This window comes from Pyxicephalus adspersus, chromosome 4, assembly GCF_032062135.1.
Source record: "Pyxicephalus adspersus chromosome 4, UCB_Pads_2.0, whole genome shotgun sequence".
Taxonomy (NCBI): Eukaryota; Metazoa; Chordata; class Amphibia; order Anura; family Pyxicephalidae; genus Pyxicephalus; species Pyxicephalus adspersus.
Window position 1 is genome coordinate 48,871,131 of NC_092861.1, and position 12,971 is coordinate 48,884,101.

Below are 12,971 nucleotides of genomic sequence, written 5' to 3' on the forward strand. Positions count from 1 at the left end.
ATATATATATATATATATATACACATATATATATATATATATATACACATATATACATACACACACACACACACACACACACACACAGAATATTCCAGTCTTTCCGGCTTGAAAATTCATACTTGCATACAGGGTTCACAGGCCCAAGTGCTCTGTAGTTTGAAACAAGGTATTTGCAGACACCCCTAGGCACCTGCACTTCAGTACAGGGATAAATAACAGGGGTCTTTATTGGACACCTCAAAAGTCCCTAAATACGAGCACTTCTAATGGAAGCTAATTTGGCATGTTTAAATATGTATTCAAAGCAATCTTTGCACCCTAATATTTACTGCATGGAAGGACTGGGCATGCCTGGGCGCACAGACAGATGAGATCTGCATTGGTTGCCAGCATGCAATCAGGGGCTCTCTAGGCATTTACACATTTTGTACAAATAATATATATTTACTGTAACACTGCTAAGCTACAGATTTTGGAAAAACAGGTTCAACTGAATCATTTTATAGCCAGGCTATACTTTGTTTAGCAGATAAAGTAATACAGTCAATGGGTTTTAAAATAAAATATGAAATATGAACTCCATGTAAATATTAAAATTTAAGGATGCAATGTTTACTACAAATCCTAATTATTTCCTGCATTGCAATAAACCTCTTGATTTCAACACAACCCAACTGATAACACTACTTCCCGTACCTTTCTAGAAAACAAGGCCCAGCTCCTGGTCCTCAGGATTGGAGGAAATGTTATCATCCTGCTGCTGTTGTAAACCTAGCCACCTACAAGTTTCTAATCCCTTACCTACAGTCAGAATTGGCCTCCTCTGATAGAAACCATCACCAGCTCCTACACCTCTCTACAGAATATTCAGCTGTTAAAGCTCCATTTTCCCCTATATATATATATTTTTTTTTTGGTAATGAACAAATTACAGAAGACACATAACAATTATCAGGTTTTAACTGGTATCTAATGCTATCATGGAGCATTCCTCTCTCAGCAGAACAAGAAATAAGGTAAACTTATGTCATTCTCTGCCCCAACCTGTAAGCATGTTCAGTGTTAGACTGATAGCACTGATAACACTTATGAATGCTTAAATACACTAGAAAAGAATGTTACTTGTGATCACATGTACTGGTGGTATATGTTTATACTTATTGTGTGTGTTGATGATCAATGCAAAGTGCATTACAATGCATACTGAAACCTGCATCAACCTACAACATATAAAATATTATTATAAATATACAGGATTTATATAGCGCCAACATATTACACAATGCTGTACATTAAATAGGGGTTGCAAATAACAGCCAGGTACAGACAGTGACACTGGAGGAGGGGAGGATCCTGCCTAGAAGAGCTTACAATCTAGAAGTTGGGGGAACAAATCAAGGGACAGGTGTCAATCGGCCCTAAAAAAAACAATTATGTTTTGCAGGGAACATGTACATACAAGGTTCACAATACATATGTTTTGTATCACTGACCTATACACATTTGTTTCATTCTATGACTAAAGATTAATATCTATTATTATGACATATCAGGAACAAAGCATGTACTGCAAGTAAGAGGCGCCCCATTTCAGGGATATATTCTGAGCTGCTATATAAATCTGTGTGGTTAGAAGCTCCCAGTTTCATGGCAAACTGCTGCCTAGGAGCTGCAAAGCACACAGCAGGACGTTTGTATGAGCTGCCTTTGTGTTTGTGGTGGAGTTCTTTCTCCAGAGGAGGAAAACAATCAATGAGGCCTGTAGCAACATAACGTTTCCAGAAACCATGCTGCAAAATGTAAATGCAACAAAATGGTGAACAGGAGTGGTTGGGGGTGCAGTAAACCAGATCAGACTGAAATTATCCTTATAGATTTTTTGTTATGACAGTCATGCCAAAGGTTCCCATTTGCTTATAATATCCAATGTTATTTATAATTTATGTTGAGTAAATAAACACAAAAGGAAAAAAAACATGAAACATAATACAAATTTTGGTCAGAAACATTTTTGTGTTGAAAACAAATAACACAGTTCCCAGATTTTCTCTGACTATAGTTATGCAAGACTACGTGTTCCAAATCACTGATTTCCAATGCCAAGAAGCACAATATGTCCTAGAAGTATTAAGCCAGCAGGTTAAATGTAATTTGTGAAATTTTCCAAGTAATTGACAGCCCTGATTAAAGTAAATCTGGGGTTAGAAAAATGCAATCTGGGCTTTATAAAAAATTCCTGATTCTTGCAAAGTCACTCAGAACCCAGAAGACTGGTAATGGTGGCCAACCTCCATGGCCCCCTCTCTCTTGTACATCATTGTCTGTTAGAGATCTTTTAGCGTAATGGACACAAAGTTTACACAGGAGTCTGGGGTGGGCACAACTAGCAATGGTGAAAGCTGGCTGCAATTAGCCAAAGGTGTCATACCCAAAGGTGTATAGTTTTGGTAAGTTACAGACGGATCACCATTTCTTACACCCTGAAGCAGTTTCAATACAATATAGAGTGGAGACAACCTTACAAAAAGAAAACTACCTGTTTAATGGTCCCAGGGTTTAATTCCCTAAATTCCTAGTCAAAGTGGACTTCTATTCAAATGTTAATGCAATCTTTTATTAATGATCTTGTTGTGATAGATAAATTAGGTATAATAAAATTTCTTTAATGGATAAATTAGGTATATTATAATTGTTTAAATGTTTCCTGGAGAAAAGGCTGCTAACAGATTTCTCTGGCACTGCTTGCATACCTAAAATGTAGTCATGTGATCTTTACTGTCAAAGAAGATTGGAGTTCAGGATGGCCAATCAGTCTGTTCAGCAGAGATCACATGGTTAAATGTCTAGGTTTTTGATTACCTGCAGCAATTTATTTTCTAAAAATTTTAAATCCACCTGTGCAAAACTCTTAAAACAAATTGAGGTCAACATTTAATCATAGGTTTATTTACTTTATTACTCTAAGAGAGTTGAAATGCCTGGTTCATGTAAACAAAACATAAATCACTGGGCTGCATTTACATACACTAGTGCAATCAAATAATTTATGAGCCCTCTAAACCAGTTAGCTTTCATATTTATTTAGAAGAGCCTAGGTTAGCAGTCATCTAATTGGTTAGTATGGACTACCATTACAATGTCTTCTCTCCAGTATTTCCATATGAACTCCCATCATCTCCTAGATGTCGGTGTGTAGGTCGGCACCCAGGGATTTTTTCTGCCTATCTGCTGTACATTTGATCCTCAATAAAAACCTCAAGGCAAACTGATCCAATAAAAGGCAATACAGGAAAACTCCAAGCACGTCTTTATTTTCAGTTCAGGCAGCAAATACACTATTGATCCTGGTTCAGACACTGTGAAATGACTGGAAGCCATCAATGCATCACTACAGTTTCTGACCTTCTACAATGGCCATAAATTCTTTTAGGTTCTTCAGCGTAAACATGAAAATTGGCTGCAGCCATCCATCACCAACATGATATCATGAAATGTCTTGGAGGGCTGCAAAGATCTTCCTAGATATGCACGGTATACCCAGCTATCTCCTGAACCCTTACATGTGTGACACAAAGAACAGAATCACATATTCCTCCATTAGATACTGTACATAAATTAATCTCTAGAAATACAGTTTAAAATATTCCCCCTGAAATGTTAAATCAACATATTCACTGGATTTCCACTAAAAGCTTCTACATGAAGATTGCCAAAAGAGCCTGTGCAATGGAGCGGAGATAAATCTCTCATTCAAGCAATCTGACAAGCCATGTCCATGTTTAATCTCACCGCCTGTATGACATATCAAGAAATACAAAGAGGCTTTTTTTCCAGGCCATGTGAGTATGACATACAAGCCACTACTGCAATCTCATTAGCATAGGTCATTTTAGGGAGCCATGAGGTTAAGACACTTGGAAATTCACTGACGCCCATCAGCAGCATCTGAAGAATAAATACAGAGCAGCATTTGTGCATGCATCCTCCTATGCATGGCAGGAAAAATGAACATGGCATCCACTTAGTAACAATGGATGGCACGCTAGATGGAAAGAGGAAAGGCTGGGCTTATATAAAAGGATCAGAAAATGTCATGTGTGTATTAGTGTGTTATCACAGCAGCCCTGTGACCTCAGGGCAATACATAAATGTCTGGTTACTATGCCATCATCCTCATTGTCTCAGGGGCAGGCAGGCACTGGCCATGGAATGCAAGCTACATTCTCTCCATGGCAAGACACTGATCCATTGCATTCACAATGAAGCATGGGGCCCTAGATATGAAATGAGCAATCCTCTGGAGTCTTGTGCCATACAAAGAAGGATGGAGGATTCACACTGCAGACATGCTGCCTCACCTATAGGCACATTGATGGAAGGGCAATGTGTGCAGCACCCTGACAAAGCTACATTGCTATTTTACTATGGAGACAAGTCTACACATATATATGAATGGCAGTGCAGAAAAGCCATGCATTCCTAAGGCAGGAACAAGTAGAGAATTGTTCCATAATGATGGAGCCAGATAACATTGCAATGGTCCATGAACCTGCTAGGACAGTCCTTACCCTCAGTGCAGACAGGTCTATCTCATCCAGGCTGCGAGCCGGGGAGTCGCTCGCCATGTTTCCTTGTCTCTGCTAGCGCCCCTCGCCGGGCTACTTATCCCAACGTGCAGCTGTGTGAGCCGGGGAGGGGTGCGCCTGGCGGTGCGGCTCTATGAGCAGGGGGGAATATGGGGCATGCTGGGACTCCGCAATACACACTGCTCGGATGGAGAGCTGAGGAGAAAAGCCTGTCACAGCTTCCTGGGAGGAACCAGACACGGGGAGGTGTGTCCCTCATGAGAAATGTTGCAGAGCCGGCCTTTTCCTTTCATTGCTTCCTAATAATGGATAGATTGGAGGAGGGCTGCGGACAAAAGCCGTGCCATGATAATGCACCTTCCCCTGACACATTCACTGTCATTACTTGAGCATGCTACCTATGGGCGGTCATTACATGTCTCCATGGCAGCCGGTACATGTATGACTGAAATGTGACATAAACACACAGCACAGGGGTGACAGTGCCTGCACATCACATATCACCTTTATTAAATAAGCAGCTAATCGTCTCCATTGCTTTCTTTTCACTGACTTTATTACCCCCAAGAAAGGGGCATTTACTTCCCACACCCCCTATGTGAGGGACATTTTCCCAGTGACCCTCAATACAAAAGACTTTCTTTCCCATTGACCCACAACATCAATGGCACTATTAACACTGACTAGGAATGTATTGTGATTTCTACTCATTGACCACCATCCTAGGAATTCTCCCCACCAACCTATATGTAAGGGGCTCCAATAGCCCTCAATGTTAGAGGGATTCACACAAAGTGGCATTATCCCCACTGACCCCCATGTAAGGGGCACTCTTACCAGTGACCCCCAATGTGAGGGACATTATCCACACTGACCCCCATGTAAGGAGCATTCTTCCCAGTGACTCCCAATGTGAGGGACATTCTCCCCACTGACTCTCTATGTAAGGGACATTCTCTTCCCAGTGACTCCCAATGTGAGGGACATTCTCCCCACTGACTCTCTATGTAAGGGACATTCTCCCCACTGACTCCCTATGTAAGGGACATTCTCCCCACTGACTTCCTATGTAAGGGATATTCTTCCCAGTGACCCCCAATGTGAGGTGCATTCTCCCCCCTGACCCTCTATGTAAGCAGCCTTCTTCCAACTGACCTCTAATGGAAGGGGACTTCTTCTCAGTGACCCCAATGTAAGAGACACATCTGCCACTGACCCCCAATGTAACAGACATTTTTCTACTGACCCCTGATGTAGGCTTTTTTCCCTGTGACACCAATGTTAGGGATATTCTTCCTACTAATGATGTAGGGTAGCATACATAGTGAAGTGAGTTGTATGTAACATATATAGCGCAGAGTTAAGGAGTATATACAGCCCAATACACATCAACCCCTGATGCATTTTACTACTAACCCTTTATTACTGGAACACATCATGCGCACACACTGCATACATATACACTAGGTACACATATATACACACACACTTTACACACTAAATATACATAAAAACATTCAGACACAATCTATATACAGGTTGACATTCAAAAATCCACCAACCTCTGGACCTGAGGAATGCCGGATTTTCGTAAATACTTGATTTTTTATTGTTATATATTCTGTATATATTTAACAAAAAATGACTACCTGTATGATCCTTTAAATGGATGCTGAATCCATAATGGGGCTATACAGCAGCAAATAAATAAAAAGGAATGAGCAGGAAAGAACGTGCAAGCAAGACCCAACAGCTGATTCTGGAGTACAGTGCCATCAAAACATAAACAGCACCTCCACAAAACAGTGTAAATTTAAAAATGCGCTCTGAAATCCATGCCGAAAATCTGAAGGAACCAGATTATCAATGGCCGAATTTTTGAATGTCAACCTGTATATATATATATATATATATATTTATATATATTCACTCAGACAATTATTTACCTCTCTGGTAGCATGGCTAGGAGTCACTTTCTCACTGAGGTCCCTATGTACCAGATTATGCCAACATAGGTGTGGGGGTGCTGAGGGACAGCGAAAGAAATATCACAGGCTGGACCATGTTTACGTCCACCCTTCATATGCCTGTTTGCATAAATATTGTTGCCCTGAAGCAACATGCCAGCAGGTTGAGAAAGCCTGTGACCTCTTCCAAGGGGTGAATTACACTGCTAGTGGTGGTGGAAATTGCCCAGAGAAAAGGTGAAAAGAACCATGAGGTTTTCTGTGACTAGCCTAAATACTTCTAAAAAAGTAAGGATTAAAAAAAAAAAAATATTCCCAAAGGACATTAATGGTACACGTATATAAAAATGTAAAGACTAAAGTTTTTTTTTAACCTTAACCAGACATAACCCGATTTTGGCCAGACTATTGTCATTCAGACAATTCATCACTGATCCCTGTGTTTGAAGTGAGAAATTTATACTTACAGTTTAATATAGAGGTAATGAAGTTGTTTTAGTTAAGTCTTAGCACTCTGCTCTTGAGAACCCAAAATCTGGAGATCACAGGAAGGCTGACAACTAACTTTTGGTAGGGGCGAGCTGAACTACAGACAGAAAGTGATAGAAAAACTGAGAAGGTTCAGCTTCAACTTTTGTAGATGAATTACTCCAAAGTGGCTGCGACTACAATCATCTATGGAGGAACTAGTAAAAGTGAATTTACTGTTGGGTAAGATACACAAATATTTAAATAACTTTTTGACAAACTTCTGCTATAACTTTAGTTGTCAGATGTTGCATATTTAAAGAGCTAAAAGGATGCTTGGGGCTTCCACAACACAGAAAATGCAAAGAAAAGTAGTTTCCAACTTTTGAATTTTAGATTTATATTTTATCTTTAGCCTATGACCTTAAACATAAAGTTGATGCAACCAATAGCCTTATCCATACACACCTTGTCAATACCAAAAATGTCATACCATCTTAAACTGAGATTGGGGCCAAGAGTTTACAGTCTTATTTAACAATGTACTGATATGCAGCCCCAAAAACTTTGATTTGGAAGACTACTGCAAAAACATTTACACCATTTTTAAGGCCTATTAACAGTACATTTACATTATAGCAACATAAAATGACTGACCCTTTAACTTCCAGTAGTAAAAGGTATATCAGATGCAGTTATGAGTAAAAAGGTGCAGAATAATCAATAATTACATTTCATATAATTGTTTTTAGGGATCTTTTAATTAGTTTTTGTAGTATACCTATTGGGCCAGATTAGGTTTATTAGATTGTTATAATATGTTAATCTACATTTATGCAGATGCAGATTTAGAAATTGTGAAAGTTAACAGAATTACACTTAACCTATGCAAATGTGGGTATTTAGAAAATGCCAAAATATTTTACAATGGATCAACAAACAATAAAATGGTCAGTAAGTTAAAGCCCATAAGAGCAGTTGACTGTATCCTTTAGGCCAGGGGTCTGCAACCTGCGGCTCCGGAGCCGCATGCGGCTCTTCAGCCTCCTTGTTGTGGCTCCCTTCGGCTGCCGCGGGGAGATCTCTGATGGGGGATCCCCTTCCTCCCAAGACACTGCGGAGGAGGGGGATTCCCTATCCGGTGTTCTAATGAAAAAAATCTACCAGTGAAATAAATCTACCACGGGGCGTGTACAAATGGGTGTGTACAATGACATCCCCCTCCTTTGAACCCCAATTCCTCTGGAATGGGGAGATGTACAAAACCAAAAATGTAGGTGCAAGTGGGGGACACCTGTGACTAACACCCCCTAAAATTTAATTGTTAGGCTATCATCAGAACATAAAGAACTCTGCCCATCAAAAAAATCTACCGTTACATATTGCTGGAGGCACCTGAACCCCAATTTCTCTGGAACAGGAAGGGGGTACAGGTGAACAAAATTAAAGGTGCAAGTACGGGACACCTGTGGCTAACACCTCCTAAAAATTTATAAAAACTCTGCCTATCAAAAAAATCTACCCTGTTACACATTGCTGGAAGCATCTAGCATCTGAACCCCAATTTCTCTGGAACGGGGGGGAGGCGGTACAGGTGACCAAAATAGAGGTGCAAGTGGGGGACACTTATGGCTAACACCACCTACAATTGAATCGCTAAGGCATCGTCAGAAAATAAAGAACTCTGCCCATCAAAATAATCTACCCTGTTACACATTGCTGGAGGCTTCTAGCACCTGAACCCCAATTACTCAAGATTGGGGGGTACAGGTGAACAAAATTAAAGCTGCAAATGAGGGACTCCTGTGGCTAACACCCCTTAAAATTTAATCGCTAGGGCATCGTCAGAACATAAAGAACTCTGCCCATCAAAAAAATCTACCCTGTTACGTTAGAAGCCTCCAGCTTCTAATGTAACAGGATGATACGTTAGAAACTGGAGGCTTCTAGGGGCATAGTTCAGTGTTTAATTTATTTCAAAGTAGGCCTACACATGCACACTTGTTGTAACAGGTAAAATTAAAAAAATATTAAAACTTTTAAAAATTTATAAACTGTGTTATATTTTGCAGCTCCAGACTATTTTTCTTTAGTGGAAGAGGAGGCAAAATGGCTCTTTTGATAGTGAAGGTTGCTGACCCCTGCCTTAGGCCCATACGGTTCTTTGACATACAAAAAAATTTCTAAAACCTCTAAATTGTTTAGGACTGCTTTTTAAAAGTTTCACTAGATTAGACCAGACAAAAGTATTAGTTTCAAGACATAAAGGAGCAAATAATGTAATGTAAATGTTTTGGTATTTGGAAGCATTATTATTTATTGAAAGATGAAGTTTTAGTTCACATTTTCATCTCTCTTTAATTCTTAACTTATCTTTGACCTTGAGTTTGTCCTATAATATATTCACTTCGTAACAAAATAGACTTAATCTATATGCAAAAATAAAATTTTCCTTTCCCAGTGAGAGTTCAAGGTTTTCTGCATCTCGTACAGACCCAAAGAAATACTCAGCTTTTATCTGGCTCTACTGAAAACATCAGTGAGCCGTGGCTAGTCGCCCACCTTCACTCACATAGGCCTCTCTGTTTTTGCTGACATCAAGGATGCCTAACTCCTACATTCTCATCTACAGGGACAGGGGTTATATTTATATTCCACATGGACATCACCTGGCACCTTGTAGAAGCACACATATAGACATTAATACAAATCCAGACAATCTGATCTCATTCATAAAACCGCACAAGACCTTCATGTTCTTAGATGTATCACAAGTAGAAAACACATCAAATAGATTGGTGGGATGAACCTTTGTCTGCATGTACTTTTGGAAATTAAAATATTGGCTCCTACTTGAGTCTATGCACTGCACATTTCTATAAAACAAAAACAAACCCTGGGGCAATCTAAGAAAGAATACCAATATGTGTTGTAAAAAAAAGAAAAAAGTTTGCTGTAGATAGTTGAACTTTAGCCAGATATTGATATAACACCAAATACTGCATTTGTGTAAATTAAGTTTTAAATGCATTCTAATAGATACTTAGATTTGACTCCAGATATCCAGGGCAGAACCAAACCACAGCAATATTATCATTTGGGGGGCATACTGGGAATAGCAATAAGGGATAATACATGTACTATAATACACTGACATATATCGATGTGGTTCAGCCCTTTTTTCCATACTCTTGATATTCTCTGTAAGGTAGGGGCACAGGATGATGTCTTCATCTGTCTGTTACTTAATTTTGTTATAACATTTTTTATTTATGATATGCAGCATAAGGAGTATACACATAAGAAGTAATCACAAACAACAGGTAAAACACATACAAATACTAAAACACAGAGTTACAAAACCAAGGACCCTGAGGTCAGGGGATAGCAAGTAAAAACAGGAGTCAGGAATCTGTCTACAGTCCATGTAGTAAGGCAGTAGTAATAATTAGGATGTCCATGAAACATTGCAACAAGAGCACATACACAAATGCATTTCAGCATGAGGTAATGTAATCAAACACTATACCAAGCATTCAAAAGAGAATAAAGCAATTTTGGCAAAGCACCCGGGTTCAGATGGAGCCTCTACTCCTCCAAAGTATTATATTGTTGCCAGTAAAACCAGGTAGAAGATATTTACCCCTCTCTGCAATGATGTGAGCTCGCCATTGGCAAAATTGCATGTATTTAGTGAAATCAGGGGTGAATATAGGGTCTCCAATAGAGAGGAATGCAGGCTCTTGTAGCTGTTACTAGGTGTCCTTCCACTGAATTGCAGTAAGATTTCAAAGGGAAGGTGGTATGAGGTAGCAGGAAAAAGGCAAGGTCATCTGGAATGGTAAAATTGGTGAATCACTAGCAGATATCTCTAACTTGAGACCAGAAAGGACACAGACATGAACAAGACCAAAAAATGTGAAGGATGGTACCCGTATCCCAGAGACAGGCTACTAGGAGGCAGGAATTATTGGGATATGTCTATGTAAGCTCTCTGTGGTCTTATACCAGTGTGACAATAGTTTTTAACCTAATTCCTGTGCCCTGATACTGATGGAAACGTTGTGGGTGAACAGCAGGATTCTGCCCCTGTTCTCAGGTCCTTAGGTATGACAGGTTGTACCTCTCCAGTGAAAAATTCCAACCTGTCACATAAGGATTCAAAAGGTGTAAGAGGGTGACAAAAGGCTTCCACTTTAGGGAGGGAACTTAGGAAATGGAAAGGCTGGCTTGCCAGAACGGTTAAAGGTAGCTGTGGTTTCTGGAAGTAAGTTCCTTAATGGTTGCCCAGTGGTTTTGTACTATGAACTGATAAGCCCTACTTTTGACCAAGGTCAACAAAATTCTGAAGCCAGAACCCTCCATCCTTTTCCAGGGGGAAAGCACGGCTTGCCCAAAATATGATATATCGGGGAAGGCATAGGAGACAGAGATGGATGAGGTAGCAACTTCTTCCATATAGCCTATGTTGGTCCTAAGGTGGGATGACCTCTACCAGTGAAAGAGGAGCCATTTCTTAGCCAGGGGAGGTGTCGGAGTGGGAAATCCACAGCTACTTGCTCAAGTGCCACCCACTGCTTGATCAGCCTATGACAGCACCAGTCAACTTCTCTCACCAGATGCGGGGCCTTATAATTATATAATTATAAGTTGGGAATATTCAGACCTCCAATCGCCTTGGATCAGAAAAGAAGCTGTATCACAAGTCTAGGCCTGCGATTGTTCCAAATGAAGCGAGTTTACTAACGCCTGTAGAGACTGAAAAAATTACCTCAGGATTTTGAGTGGCAATGCTTGCATTATGTACAAAACCTTAGAAAGACATTCATTTTTTTTTTTAAGTTTTTTTTATTACATTTTTCAAAAAGAAATCAATAAAAATATAAACAACAACTACAACAACAAAATCAGGGGTAAAAAGAAAACAAAACAAAATAGGATAACATGAAATAAAATAAAATAAAAAAAGAGTGCAATACATGAAATGTAGTAAAACAGATTAACTCATGGAGTAAATGTGGAGTACATATAATCATTATGGATTCAGTTGCGTACAAATAAAGGCCTCGTTAATGAAACCCAATATCGATGCTTGTGCACACAACATTTTGCATTTACCTACATTTTGGTCATAGAATTAAACACTTTATGAAGATACATTCAAGATATACCAGAGAGAGTGTTGAAAAGGTGTCAGAATTTGCCTCTGCGCCACCTCTGTGTATGTATGAAGAATATAGGCATATTACTTTTCAAAAAATCGGTCAACATGCCTGTCATTTTTCTGTTCAGTATCCAGAGCTTCGCTTTGGAATACCGCACAAAGAGCAGACGTGACCCTTTTTCCATTTTTGGGGGGTAGGGGGTCTATCCAGCTCAAGAGCAGCGCCCAGTCCCTTCTACCCCTTCCTGCTACCTCTTCTATCAGATCATCCCAACAACCAAACCGGCAAAAGCTAGGATTTACAGGAACAAAATATTTTGTCACTTAGCATACATAATATAATATTCTTTGCCAGTATCTTTAAAATAATAGACATGACCACAGGCAGTGCACCAAAGTGGCCGAGGGGACTTTATATTTTATAAACTTTATATTTTTGTCAAGAAGAATGAATTGACATTCATTTTAATGATTTGTATGCGATCAAACCTGGAGAGTGTGAGGGGGAACAAACAAACTAAATCTACCCTGATTTCATTCAGTAAAGGAACAAAACTAATAGAGAAAACCCTGGACAGGTCAGCCGGTAAGTATCCACTAGGATGTTTAATGGCCGAAGGGGTAAGTTTTTTTCAAATGTAGCTGTTACTACTTTGGGTTAATATGGGTGGGGAGGTAGCCTAGATGGGTTGCTTAAAAATGTAGAGAAAAGTCAGGTCACAGACTAATCGTACATCAGCACAAAGCATTTGGCAATTAAACCAGCTTTAACATATATAAATA

The 12,971-nt window shown here is 39.5% G+C and overlaps 1 protein-coding gene across 11 annotated transcripts in view; it reads right to left on the reverse strand.

The window, feature by feature from the left end:
- TNIK (TRAF2 and NCK interacting kinase) overlaps positions 1-4,804 on the reverse strand; it is a 179,703-nt gene extending 174,899 nt beyond the window's left edge. For 7 of the 11 annotated variants that reach the window (XM_072408106.1, XM_072408103.1, XM_072408108.1 and 4 more), the window contains exon 1: positions 4,572-4,804. In XM_072408106.1, the coding sequence (XP_072264207.1) occupies positions 4,572-4,628 (57 nt within the window). In that variant the 5' untranslated portion in view covers positions 4,629-4,804. The remainder of the gene's footprint in view (positions 1-4,571) is intronic. The other 4 variants (XM_072408110.1, XM_072408111.1, XM_072408109.1 and 1 more) reach the window with 2 other exon arrangements.
- Between the last annotated feature and the right edge of the window lie 8,167 nt (positions 4,805-12,971).